The sequence below is a fragment of the Halictus rubicundus genome, chromosome 13 (genome assembly GCF_050948215.1).
Source record: "Halictus rubicundus isolate RS-2024b chromosome 13, iyHalRubi1_principal, whole genome shotgun sequence".
In the NCBI taxonomy this organism is placed as follows: domain Eukaryota; kingdom Metazoa; phylum Arthropoda; class Insecta; order Hymenoptera; family Halictidae; genus Halictus; species Halictus rubicundus.
In genome coordinates this window covers 11,574,540-11,589,064 of record NC_135161.1, presented here as the reverse complement: position 1 = coordinate 11,589,064, position 14,525 = coordinate 11,574,540, and the positions used below count along the sequence as shown (strand labels likewise).

The following is a 14,525-nucleotide window of genomic DNA, read 5'->3' as shown; positions in this document are numbered from 1 at the left end:
ACCACATTCTAAAACCGCTTCGAACAGTCAACATTGTTAGGGTTCACATACGCCGCTTGGTGCAGCACTATACCTACGCACCAATACCCCGGCATGAACACTGCCATTTCCTCTTTGTTAATTTAAAAACGTTAGCAGAAACAATAACATTTTATTCTTGTTTTGATCCACTTTATCATAGTCATTATCTTATATCTTTTATTTGCATATCCTGGATGCGTATATTCTGCATAATTTGAAACGTTTCATTCGCTCGCATATTTGGACATATTTTCGCTGCATAAATATCTGCGTAAATTACTTACTAGATAAAGATGACCTCGGAAACTGCAATCATTAATGTACAACATCAAAAACAATCTCACGCAATTTAAATATTGTTTTTCTCATGGTTTTCGTTGCTTTCTCGCATTTTCCAGAATCCATTGCTAATCGTGGAATACAACATTACAAGAGAGTGTTCGCATTGTTGAATCTTGATGTTCCGAAGTTTGCTCGATCTGTTTCGGCCTAAATGAAATAATTCGCACCGACGAACGATGGATTGTATATTCAATTTTTAGCATCTTTGTATTTGCCGTTGCAATAAAATTATTGAAAAAGTAATGACGCTGGTCGTCATGTGATCAAAATGATCAGCGAGTGTGCAGGTCATCGTTCATGGTCTCTACCACAGATATCATTGTCTATGGCCACTCCATGAGGTGCAGAGTGCAGATTGTGCAAAACTCGTTTTTAGAGCATCGAAATTATTGTCTTTCGTTGTCAGAATCCTCTGTGTAATTACTGCCCGACTGTGATCTAGCAAATCAATATGCCGAAAAATAAGGGTTCGTAAACAATTCTATCTTATCGTGTTTTCCTGTATTTCCGAAAAGTGTAAATATCTATGTAGAAAGTAATGTAACTTTCAATGTGCAATGTGGTTAGTTGTCCTAACCTGTTAATGTCAACCTTGCTCCCGAAATAGTTTAACGCAGAGTAACAGAAGCCTGTTTTTTTTTTCGTTGTACGTTTGCCGCCCGATATTCTCGAAAATATTATGGTTTTAATTGTTTCTGACCAGGAAAGGGAGGTAAAAACAGGAGAAGGGGTAAGAACGAAAACGAAACGGAGAAACGAGAGTTGGTGTTCAAAGAAGACGGACAAGGTAAAAATTTCGCAACGAAATTTCGAAATGTTTGCACAAGGGGTGTTTCCAAGGTTCTTCCTCGTTTGTTCGAATCTCTTTGAAGTTAATAATACATTTCTTCATCACTATTGTGAAGCTCTGTTTACTTATTGATTAAATGACAAATTTCTGGATCCTTGGAAGTGTCCCACGTACATATATATATATACATATATATGTTGAATTTCGTATTTTTTACGATTTTCTTCAGAATATGCACAAGTTACAAAGATGCTTGGTAACGGGAGACTAGAAGCAATGTGCTTCGACGGTGTCAAACGACTGTGCCACATTCGAGGCAAGTTACGAAAAAAAGTATGGATTAATCAGGGTGACATTATATTAATTGGTTTGCGAGAGTATCAAAACGCGAAAGCCGATGTTATTTTGAAGTATACATCAGATGAAGCTCGTAACTTGAAAACGTATGGCGAATTCCCTGAGACTGGTAAGTTTAAATGACCAATGTTGTCGTTAAAATAGTGTGGACATTACACTCAATCGAATTTTTCTTGTTACAGTACGTATCAATGACACTGTCACCTTCGTCGAAGACGGTTTCGACGAAGATATTGAATTCGGTGATGAAATTAGCGATGATGATGAAGATGACGTTGACAATGTGAGTTCTTATTTTCGATATCATATGTTTTTGCATGCTGAGAAATGTCTTTAAAGAATTTTTTCGACTATTTAGCCGAATATAATAAAATAAGAATAAAATATTTTCCATGACTTACAGATCTGATGACCTTCAGTATAATCATACTTAAAAGGTATGGATAAAAAGTACATGGAAACACCTATTTGTTTTACAACGTGCTATCATTTATCAGGCAATTAAAATATTGAAATCTTTTGGAAGAAGTAGTCAATTTTTCTGTATCTATGAATAAATTTCGGATTGTGTGCATAATATTGTATTCCGGTCCAGCATTATTGGACGTTGAATTTCCAGAATTTGTAAATTCGATTAGACTAACAGTATTCGCTATACAAACTGTTGTTTACTGTCATGTGATTTCACGACGAACATCTCATTCTTCACATCGACATTTCTCTCCAAAAAATATGTTTTAAAGATTTCTAATCTCAAAAGAATTTTTAATAACGAAACTTTTATCGCAAAATCTCATTGCACATAGATAGTTAATATTGTTCATAGTATTACTCTATTGTCTTTATAAACAACTTTTTCTTTTGTATATTTTTTCGTTTCATATCGAACGATTATTGCTACAATTTTAAACGGGAAAAAAATATAGTGAGCACTATATATATCACGGTAATTCAGTATCTATTAAGACGATTCATTAAATCATCTGGTGTATAACATAATAATGCGACTACACAAAAGTTGTTTTTGTAATTGTATTTTATAGACAGCTGAGTATAATTTTAAGACCAGAATTATTAGTTATGGATATAAAAGCAATATATATATATATATATAACTAACAATACAAGTGTAATAAAATTCCATTTAGAAATACTCGTAAAAACGAAATAGCAGTTCTCCTAATTAGAGGATGAATAGGTTTCAGACTTAATTTTACTTTCTCGAATTGAATTATATTACATCTTTAATTCTCGAAAAAATTCATGAATACTACCCTTTTTATTTCAATAGATGGAACACGAAAAATTCAATGGAATATACAGATTACAACTGTTTTTTGTATAAAACAATGATTCCATGAATGTGTACTAAAGAAAATTAATGTCAACTGTTAATAATGAATAAAAATCTATAAAACACCGAAGTGTTATTTATTGGAGCATGTGTGCACACCAGTATAGAATGTTTGACGATTTGACGTTTGTTGTTAACTAATTTTTTTTAACGGCATCACCAACTAATCTCTTCATTATCAGTCAATTTGTAAAGCTCACAAGTAACAAAAATAATTGAAAAATAAATCGGGGAACGAGGTATAGATCCTTCCACGTCTCACTCCCTTTTTTGTTACAAGTATGTCGTGAATTGTAATGCAACAGTTTATTTATTACATTGTCGTTGATAACTCTATCACATAATAGTATATGGTAAAATCATACTTTTTTCCTTTCCTCTGTTAATTTTTGATATCGTACGCCATACAATGGCATTATAATTTTTTAACGTAACGTCGTGATATTTACGAAGGTTTTCAAGCATAGAGGAAAATTGGTAGCCGCATGGCGTGTACGCGTTAAATTCACAGAACAGACCAACACATTGTAGAAAAAATTACATTCAGAACTAGAAGCGTACTGATGCGATACTGAATGTTAAATACCTCTTAATTCGAACGCATGTGAATGAAACGACATTGAAATCATCACACACCATTTTCGTCTTTTTACAATAGTAATATAGCTAGCTGGAGGAAACGGTTGGCAAAGTCAGACATAATCGGAGACAACTATAGTACACGTCTCCAATCGATTATACATATTATTTCTGTTTAACAATTTTTAGCAATAAATAGCGTCTTTATGAAATTAGTAAAGATCAAATGTAAAACAAGTTAGATCTCTTAATGTGTTTTTATACAGTTCTCGTTATAGGAATCAATGAAAAACTTTCATTGGAGTATCGTTAGTAGAAAATTTAGCGTTAAGCGAGTAAAGAAATTATGGGCTCTCAGAGTTTTTCATTCATATTACATTTTACCGTCACAGAGAATTGAATAATATAGGTGTTATCGTGCTCTCGGACTGAAAAATACAGTAGCTGTTCGGAGAGAATTACAAAATGTATATTTTATTCAATGTAACGTTACTGGCTTCTAGCAAATATCACAAATAACGTAAAAAGATACAACAACCTTTAGATAGAAGAAGATACAAACTTCGTTATTCTGCATTGTACAAAAACTACCACTTAGCAGAATGTAACGAATTAATTTGGCTATGTACAATTTACTACAAAACGTTCACGAATCGAAATAAATAATTTCGTATAAATAAGGGCCAATATACATAATAAGATCTCCAATAAATAATACAAATAAATTCTCTGCAAATACAAAAAAAAATATATATTTTCGTTATCCTATTGGTCATCGTGCTTTTGTCAAATCGAACACCAACTACTAGTTAGCCAGTAAAGTTACCATGGTCGACTTTCAATATAGCTCGATTCGCGCGTCTCTTTATCAACGTACGCGACATAGTAAAGATAGTAGTGACTCGTAAAAAATGTTACTAACATACGGGACAGAAATGACGATGAATGAAAAAACCGTTTCGACTTTACAATGTCTTCTCTCGTCGTTATTACAAGTGGCTTGGCGGTTGTTACGTATCGTAGAAGGGGGGGGGGAAAAATATGTTTCTCGTTTCGTTTAAATACAAACCATTTGTTTCTTTTTTTTGTGTGTATTCGTAGCAGTCGGAATATTTAAATGCCAGTATCGCAACGCCTGCAATCGGTTCACAATAAACGTTATACGACAGTACATGGGAGCATAATGTTTTATTCGTTTTTTGATGCGTGCGTGATTGTGCCTTTGGTCCTTAGGTCAGATAGGCTCTAGGCAAAGTCTATTAAACATAGAATAACAGTCATTATAGATAATAATTTATAAACTTCAGATGCATAATCATATCATTCTTCAATATATTATACATTAATAGAATACCTTATTTAAAGTATATTTTGTTCTGCGTTGTGGGCTGAGCAATGACGTTCCTTCGAAGCAGCCTTCAAAGAGTGCTTTCTGCTACGCTCAGCTTTATACGTTCAATCAATTACAACTGAGACAGTTTAGATAAAATAATTTCAACATATTATTCGAGTAGAGGAAATTCGCTGGACAACAAAGTGTAGATTGACCGATTCTATAAAACTTCATTCGAGTTCTATAATTTAAACTCGCATAATATAAGACTGGTTCATTTTTTACCAGCAATCTTCGAGCAGGTCCTTACGCAGAAGTAGAAGTATAGGTCTTGGTACTTACTTATCGCTGAAAGATTAACTCGTAATGTTTATGTGTGAAGTTGAGCAAGATAGGAAGCATTCCTACGATGCAAATTGGAAGCACGACCATTGTTCAGTCCAGAACCATTCTGTATTCTGTTATTTTTTGTCTTCTTTCATTTAAATACATACTATATGATTCCTTTCTGTGCCGTTTTTAAAACTGTGTTATACACTGAAAGCTAATGCGGCTTAAACATTAAAACGTATTCTCTCGTAATCGTTTGAACGTCTCGAATAAACACACATTTTTTTCCCCTATAGTCGTCGCGTCGTGTTCGCCGATGATTCGTTAAATATTCTCGATTTATTTTTGTTATCTTTTTTTTTTCTTTTTGATCGTTCGCAGTGGTCGCAGTATAATTTACATGATCGCAACACACACGTTCGTCAAACGTTCCCCTCGATCCCACGATTTCGTTTGACTTGTCACTAACAATTTGTCCCGATGGTTGTCAGCTATATAAATAAAATATCCGTGTTATAATATTGCAATTATTACAATTGTATAATAGGTACATTTATATAGGTTACGCTAAGAAATTATTATATATACAATTAAAAATTGTTAGGAAATATTGTTGTTTCTTTTAAATAAGTTAAATTTACATATTGTATCCCGATTCATAAAAACGTTCGGTCCCACGTAGCGATCCGGTTCGCGAGTCTCTCGATCTTCCGGATCGCAACGAGGGATTCGCAGTTTTTCTTTTTAGAATCTCTTTCATATATCGTGTGTCTTCTCCCTCTGTGTGTGTGTGTATGTTCGTGTATATGTTTATCAGTGTGACTCAAGTGGTATTGCAGACCTATGAAGCGCGGATAGATATACAATCATCCTAAAGCTAAAAACGAACGACTCGGCCGATCGGCGGAGTTTCGCGGGTTCGTCCCGCGAGATCTATCGATCACGTTCGTTCCGCGGGTCGTTTACAAATCTAGATACCGGCGTGGAGTTGGTCGAGCCTGCATGTAGACGCGAACGAGCCCTAATTTCATCTTTCTGTTCGCGTTTTCCATACTGTTCCAGCGATTCTCATTCTCTCTTTCTCTCTCTCTCTCGCTTTCTCACTCTCTCTCTCTCTCTCTCTCTCTCTCGCTCTTTCGTTCTCTCTTTTCGCTTGTCGAACAACTCGAGAAAGGCGTTGTACATGGACGGGTTAGCTTGGCGAAGATTAGCGGATCACGCCATCGATCGGTGGATCGCGATTAGCTAGTCGATCGCAAGTGTTCGAACGTAAACGCGTTAAGGCAACAGAATCGTAACCGAAAAGGCAAGCAAATGTCGAAGCGTAGGCCATGAGTGTGATAGTAAAATTGTCGTGCATGCTTTCTTTCCATCTCTCTCTCGAATTCGGACGAAAACGCTGCAACGATTTCTCTGGTGATCGAAGAGATCGTTTCCCTTGATCTTCGGATCGAGAGGCGTGACCGGCTGGACGCTCGAGGACGCGTCCAGCTGGACTCGGCCGGCGCGCTTCGTTCTCGAATTAAGTGCTACGGAAATATTTCTTGAAATTGTCTCGCGGTTCTTCGTCTTCTTCTTCTTCTTCTTCTTCGTCTACTTCTAGCCGAAAGATCCGATTTCGTCGCTCCCGTGCTCGCCGGTTCACTGATCCCGCCTTTCCTCCATCATGAACTTCTGCATCACGTCCCGTAGATCTTCTGCGCCGCTTATGGCTCCGCTGGTCGTTGTGACTTGAGTTACTGGTCTCGTTATTCTGAAAAAGATATGTCGTTTGTATATTTTTTCTTTTCTTCAGTTGGAACAATGGAGTTTTGTCGATCGGTACACCGGGATCAGAAAAATTGTATAACAAATTTGTATATGCAATTTGTAACTTTTATGCTTGCACTATAATTAACCCTTAGCACTCGAATGGTGACTGTAATGCACCAGTAAAAATTGCTGTATCATTATTCAAAATATTTTTTACATTATCGAATTTGTTTGTATTCAATAAATTACTAAACATTTCGGTATTGCACGAGTAAGGTGCACTATTTTCGTATGTATAACATGAAAAATATATATATATAGGAGGGCAGTATTCTAGGTCGGAAGAAATGTTTCATTTTGGAATTAAAATAGCTTCGAGTGCAAAGGGTTAATCCTGTGAATTTCAACGCGCCGAAGCCGAATTTGAAAAGACAGTTTTACTCATCCTCGGTGTATTCAGAAAATTGCTTTCGATAGGAAACTCTCCGGGACGACAATCTAATTTCTGTCTGCGATTATGGGCGTTTCTGTTCGCGTTGTCTCTCGTTACCTTTCCTGCGTGTCAGGGTCCACCTCTGTCGTTGTCGTTTCCATGAAGGATGGCTCACTGTGTTGCAAAAAGTCAGATTCTGCGTAACAAACGATAAACTGGTCAAAATCCGTGCTCCTGAATCGGCGTGATGCGTTTACTCTTACTATTTTAGCGGTTCACATAGATACAAGTACCAATTGTATAGATCTCTCAATTTTACATCATGCCCAAAACAAGGGGTAATACTAGACACATATAAAAAAAGTAACAACATCACTATACATTTGACGATACAAAATATATATAATATATATATATATATATATATGTATAATACGCATTTTCACTCAATCAGCCAACTATGCAACCGCTTTTCTTACACTTCGCTTATCATTTCCCCGCGAGTTATCGCGAAATTCGTTCAGAAACAAAAAAAAAAAAAGAAATTCATAAAATTCTCGCGATTCTCACCACGATTGGACGAACAAACTGTACCGGCGATGAACACAATATCGAAACGTTCTATCGTTTGTTCATCGCGTGTAAGTGTTCTGTTCGAACGATTTGAATGTGATCTGAATTCGAATATCCGGCGAAATCGGGTAGAATTTTGAGTACTATGCACTAATAGCAGCGCTTGAGAGTCGCACTCGATCGTTCGAGAGTCATCATTACCGAGGCATGTTCGGAATCCTTGCGAGAATGATTTCGATCCACTCGGACGCTCTTATTAATGAAAATCGGTGCACTTTCGACGGTAATCAAACGGAAGACGAAAGAATGGAAATGTGACAAACTTATGCCCGTGTAATTGTAGTGGTGAAATGACCGGAGGTAACTCTATAAAATATATATAAATCCTCTATCAAGTTGCGACGAAGATAATTGATTTTCCGGAGGATTTAGAGACGAAATTCGAAAGAACATGGTGCCGCGTATGTTCGGCCCAATTACCACGAAAATGTCGAGATTCATTAACAGAAGACTGTCGAAGGAAACCGTCCTCGTAGGCGGGACTGTGCTGCACGCAGCGAGCTCGTGTGAAGCGCTGATAAAAGCTACTGAATAATAAAGCGTTTAGCAGTTAGTCGTTAGGTAATATTCTCCGATACAACAGAAGAGTATATTGTCTACGGTGAAAAACAGAAAGGGGGTTCCTTCGGTGGAAAACGAGTAAGGACGGCTCGGAGTCTAATCGCTAAAACAAAAAGAAAAAGAAAAAGAAACCCCAATAAAAATCAAACGAATCAAAACAAAAATGTCTATATACTCGAGGTCTCGCAAAATTGCTAAAACTACTCAAAAATGGGGGAATCGTTCGAACTTGCCGTTCAAAGAAGGAACAAAATTACGCTACTGGAACGTGTACGCTAGATTATTTTGATCATTCGACGAAACAATATGGTCGGTAAAGAAACCGCTAAAAAGAACAAGATCGACAAAAGTATTAATCGATTCCCAACGTCTATGAAAAACCAAAGAATTTTACGAGTTGCACAATGTTATGCATACGATACGGTCAAACGATCATTATATAGGTTCGAGATAGTTAATAATATCTGTTCTCGTGTCAACAGTTGCGTACTTACAATTTTCGACCGAGGAAAACTGTCTCTGGTTTTGACCGTAGAGCTCATTGAAACACCCTGTGTATTATAGTGGCAACAAGTTTAAAGGGGCGCGTACTAACTACCATCAGTTAGTGTTGTTAGACGAACGGTCAAGTATCGCTGAAGAATTATTAACTGCAGAGGTCGTCCGATTGTTATAATTGTTAGCTTGTGCTCCGAGGGAGGGAGAGGCCTGTCGTTTCTTCCGACTATACTATACAGCATGATTTCAGAGAAATTGTACAACAATTTATTGCGTGGTGGGTCCTTTCGAGGTTTCCCGGAAAATTCGGTACTTTAAACCACCTTTTTTCAGATTAGTATACATTTGTAAAATATTTATGTCCGTTCGAATAGTCTCTGAACCTAAGAGAAACAGTCCCTCACCCTTTTTATTTAAATAACCGCCTCATAAGTAGACTATGGATTTTAATAAATTATTGGCTTGTTGAGATTGTTGGAGAAAGAAACAAATTGTATTCGGTATATTCTGGAATATTATAACCAAGTCCATTTCAAGGCCGAGAAGGCTGAAATTAATAAAACTATTACCAGTACAGTGTCTACTCGATAATTGTCCAAAGCACGGGTCTGACCAGAGACAATTATCGGTTAGAAGATACTACTCTTCGAAAGGCCCCTGGGGATAGTTCTGGGATAATAGTATTTCAGAACCTCGAAAGGACAGAGATTTATAACAATTGTTCCGAAAAGACTCGATCGGAAGAAACAATTAATTATTCGCAACGCAGTGCAAACTTGCCGGACAATTTGACATAATTCATCCGCCAGCAAGTCTCTGCCGCCGGAAGTGATGGACAGAAGGAGCGCTTCTCTCGCCATGATCGACGAACAAACGATTAGAAAGAAAGGGGAACAATCAGGAAAAAAAACAACGCTGTCCTAAATTATGGCGTTTTGCATTGACAAGCTGCGAACGATTCGGTACCGTGGTACACGTACGTTCCGAAAGCGAATGAGAGGTATGATCGTGGTCGAGATATCGAATGCACAATCGTTTCGATCATTTTTGCATGGTGTGTATGGGCACAGGGTAATCTCGTGTCGACACGCAAAATGTATAAATAGAGATTAATAAGATAGCTACTTACATGACGATTCGCCTAACAATCCTAAACTGTCTAAAAATAATAAGATTTGTTGGTCCCTCTACACTTTAGCTTTATCTTGAGTTGCTTATTGTCAGAAGAGCTAGAAAGGGTAAAATAGTGAAAAACTAGAATGAAACCAAACGTGAGAAACGAGGAACTCTTCTCTCTCGGTTTTCTCATTTTTTGTTTTTTTTTCTTTTTTGAGGGGGTAAACGTGCATCAAGCGAGAAAAAAAAAACAGAAACGGTGGTTTTTGATCAGTCGAGGGAGGTAAGTAGAACGATGGAAGAATAGAAAAAAAAAAATGTAGACAGATCCAAAGAACGTAAACATCGTCGGCGTGTGAAAACGCTGCGGGAGACAACAACTTGAGACTTTGACAGACTATAGATGCAATTTTAGGGTCATGCAAGGTGTCGATTATATCAGTAAATCATGCAGCACATTCGCTATCACGGTGGGATCGATCGAACCTGTTTAGAAAAAGAAAGCTTGTATACGTGACGTCCGAACGGATCGGTTCCGATCGGTTCTTCGAGAATTCGGCAACCGATGTTGCTCCGAGATCCCCTCTCTATTTACACTGCCCTAACTCCGCGCAATTATTTGGTGTCTTGCCATAACAGACGCGGTAGAATTGACCGTCGATTTTCTGGGACACTGCATACCTTTGCGAACCTAAGACCGCTATTACACTAAGCCACCAGCATTGCTAGAAAACCAATTGACGTCAAACGACGACTTTGACAATTTAAACTAAAAGAAAATTTCGCAAAGAAACAATGAATAACATAATCCTTTCTCTTTTCTTGAAACTAGCATCGGATGTATATGCATTTTCCGATTCCCTCTCCTCCTCTCTTTCAATGACAAAGCAAGGAGGAGCAAAGTATCGTTTGATGCCATTTTCCTCGTGCAATAGCGCAGCATAGCGTTGCATCGATAACGGAAATAAACGCGTTTCCTGTTACGGTGGTACTACCAGTTTGCGCCACCAGTGGCCTAATCTAATAGCGGCCTAACTCATGTCGAGCATGTTTGCCTGAAATTTAGGATTCTCGAGTTGCGTTCAATTGGGGATTGTATAATACAGTGTGACGTGTGTTGAATATTCCTAAAATGTTTGTCGAAGTTCCTTCTACGTTTGAAGATCTTTCCTTAAGTTTTTAAGTTAAGCTCTTTTCGGTTTTGAGATTTTAGGAAATCAGTCCACCGGAAGGTGTACTTGCGTAAAAATTCACGGTCCGACGATCGTGATAGAATTTAGAATTGTTTAAAATTGTTTTAGACGCGCTAGCTTTCGTACCGCCCCATGTTAACGTACAGTCAAACATTTTCGGAACATTAAAAGTCGTCTGTGTCGAGTGATGTGTAAGTATCTGACTAGATAGCAAATTTTGGGCATGGGACGAGTGTTCAGAGCGTTACATGGTTGACCAAACGAAACAGCTTACGGCTTGTTTTCTCTTTGTCTAAAAAGAAATAAATAAAAATGAAGGGTAAATCGTACCCAGCTTGCCTCGGGTAATTGTTAGAGAGGGTGTAGATGGCACGTTGGAATGTTTGTGGCTCCAGGGTAAGAAAAATTGCTAGTAGGACCACCAACGTAGCGGCGGCTACGCTCATCCAACATGCGCAGCCTGCTCTACCGGAAGTCTTCGTCCTAGGCGTTCCCTCAACCGTGCTCGAGCAAACTGACCGTATCGAACTGTCTGTTTCTGTCACTTAAACATTACGCCTCCTATGAAACTATGCTCTATCCGGTTCGTGCCGTTTTTCAAGCTTTTCGCAAAATTTCTCACTGAACCGCGTTTGCCCACGCCGTGATTAGTATGAAGAGACCAGCGAGATACGTGGTCCGACTCACCCCTAATTGGTTTGCTTCCGTTCACATTAAACCCACCGAGCCTCGAATGTAATATTTAGAATATTAATACCGAATTTATTTACACCAAAAGTAACTGGTATATACTGTCTTCCAACATCTAATTTATTTAGCTTATAATCTTTATAATTTAAATACTTCTATGGTAAAAAATCTAGAACTAGTTATTTGACCGGCGTCGGTAGGTTTAGTGTTAAGCTGCCACTCTAACTGCCAGCAAATTTTCGTAAAGTAACAATTTATTTAATTAATTTATAGAATGAAATCGAAATTGAAAGGTTAAGGTGTACAATGCTGAGTACTCTTTCAACCTTCTTGCATTTGCAGATTATTCGCACAAAATTCAGTTGTATTGTTATAGCAGCTCCACTATAAACAGAACGAAGAACTATTTTGAAGCTTTTATCGTCACTCCGAATGATATTTTCATAGCTTTTATTGTAATTCTAAACTACCAATCCATCTTTTCCACGCTGTATTCTTTGCAACCAGACTGTTCTCAAACATTCTACAACATTTGCAATTTTTACGAATTTCATTAAAAGATTTATTTATCCTCCACAGCTATGCTTGCAATTTTTTATAAATTTTTGAACACATGTTTATAGATAACTGCGTGAGAAAATTTGCGATTAAAAAATGACGATACCCAAACCAAATTTTGTCACCCTTTGCACCTCATTAAAACGATAATAAAAATACTAGAATTATCTCAATTGATTATTAAATCTTCTCAGATTGACGAAGAAAAATGAATATGTGAATACTTCCTTAAATTTACTCAAATCAAAATGTTTACTTTTTGGGAAGTTTGCAGATAAAAATTGCAAGATACAGTGCGGAAAAGATTGTTGCAACTGCAGTCTCGTTAAGTATGAGTCGGACCACGTAAATGAAGAGAATAGCAGGTGTCGAGCCCCCGCTCGAATGACTTGCAGCGATGGCGACTGATTTTTGATAGTCCGAGACACATGACAGAGGCTTTCGTCCAGAATTTTGTGAATAGAACACATCGATAGCCCGAAAGCTGGGTAGCCTCATTACTCCTGATGTTATTCACGAGATTCATTACTCCGTGGGATTAATCATGGATAGTTTTGTGGATTAAGTTCAGCCCAGTATGAAGCTTCGCTTGGGACAGGGTTGTAGAACATGTAACATTATGAAGCCGAAATAATATTTCTCTTTTCTTTTTGATTGAGCACTCCTGAGGCTTTTGGAAAGGTTTTAGTGAGCTGTTACAAGTATTTGATAAATAATTATGTTATAGAAGTATAACCCATGTAATTTTGATGCGATTTTCGTCGAAATAATTATTTGTTTCTCACGGGTTTTTAGGGCCAGGGGATTTTCATTTGATCTTGAACGAAATGAAAGGATTAGGGTTAATCGAATCGTCTATGCGTGTAATCACATGTATTAATTGAGTTCCATTAGTCTCCTTTTAATATTGTCACCCCTATTACCTCATGATCTCTGCATGTGATACACATGTGTAATCATGAATGCTGTATGCGATATACCGGGTGTGTTTAAAAAGAAATATCATGCTTCCGTACCCTTATATCTGGAAAAATTGCTTTCAAACAATTTATTCCAACGTTCTTGAAATTCTAAATTATCTAAATAAAGATATTCCACTCCATGCAGCAGATTGTTAAAATAGAAGTACTTTATTTTATGCATGAAACTGTAGAAATAAAAATAGTTAATTTCGAAACTGTTAAAATAAAAAACACTATGTTATTTATTTCAAACGATGAAATCTTTGGAGGAAATATTTTGAGCATTACTCTTTGTAAATGGTACTTCTATAAGATAAATAATTATTGTCCCGACTATTTATTATAGGAAGAGAGGAGGAGGTATGCAGAGCAAAGATATTTCCTTTTGACCGCAGAGAATGTTTTACACGCCACATAAAATGTCTAACCATGGATGAACGTCAGTGAAAAAGTATGCTAGTCCCAGAAGCCCCTGATTCGCAATTTTATCCGTCCAACCAAGACCAAACGGGTAGGCAAAATAAATAAAAAAAAAAAAAATAGAAAAAAATAGGGGGAAGAAGAAAATCTTCCTTTCGAACGAAGCACATTGAACTCGATCACCAAATCACCCTATGAAAATGACAGAGATCTCATCCCCACGGTAAGTCCACGAAGAATCAGAAACCACACAGGTACGCAAATTTTACGAAACTGCCTGTCACAAGCTTTGTTTTTCTTTGCGAGTAGTTATCGTTTTATAAATATATATATTTTTTATTCAACATCCTTCCACCTTGTGCAGGCACACCCAGTGTCGCCAGATGAGGGGAGGGACCGCGAATCGAGGGGAATACAGTTACCCTCTCTCCGCCAGTAGCGGAGAAACGCGTCACGTGACCGGCCCGCGGCGGAAGTGGGGGCAACAAGTCTTGATCTGGCGACCCTGGATACACCTCAGAGTTATAGTTTTGTTATGCAAGCTTGAAGTCATGCAACGCCGTGTGCAAAGAATATGTAGAAATTAGGCCGAGACTGTACTAT

The 14,525-nt window shown here is 37.4% G+C and overlaps 2 protein-coding genes across 9 annotated transcripts in view; one reads left to right on the top strand and one right to left on the bottom strand.

Moving 5' to 3' along the window:
- The first annotated feature begins 671 nt into the window (after positions 1-671).
- Eif1a (eukaryotic translation initiation factor 1A) lies at positions 672-4,475 on the top strand. Of its 2 annotated transcripts, XM_076799540.1 has the most exons (6): positions 672-830; positions 1,067-1,150; positions 1,383-1,619; positions 1,693-1,793; positions 1,914-1,947; positions 2,802-4,475. In XM_076799540.1, the coding sequence occupies exons 1-5, from the start codon at positions 815-817 to the stop codon at positions 1,917-1,919; spliced, it is 444 nt and encodes a 147-aa protein (XP_076655655.1). In that variant the 5' UTR covers positions 672-814; the 3' UTR covers positions 1,920-1,947; positions 2,802-4,475. The 2 variants fall into 2 exon arrangements, with proteins under 2 accessions (XP_076655655.1, XP_076655654.1); XM_076799539.1 differs by having other exon boundaries at positions 1,914-4,475.
- Positions 4,476-5,444: 969 nt separating this feature from the next.
- Positions 5,445-14,525, bottom strand: part of LOC143360548 (uncharacterized) — a 125,585-nt gene continuing 116,504 nt past the window's right edge. For 6 of the 7 annotated variants that reach the window (XR_013083293.1, XR_013083297.1, XR_013083296.1 and 3 more), the window contains exons 19-21: positions 11,623-11,836; positions 7,409-7,487; positions 6,703-6,859 (exon numbers count right to left, since the gene is read on the bottom strand). Coding sequence is in view for 1 of the 7 variants with exons in the window: in XM_076799504.1 (XP_076655619.1) it covers positions 6,748-6,859; positions 7,409-7,487 (191 nt within the window). In the remaining 6 variants the exon portion in view is untranslated. Of the gene's footprint in view, positions 6,860-7,408; positions 7,488-11,622; positions 11,837-14,525 lie in introns of all 7 variants that reach the window. The other variant, XM_076799504.1, reaches the window with a different exon arrangement.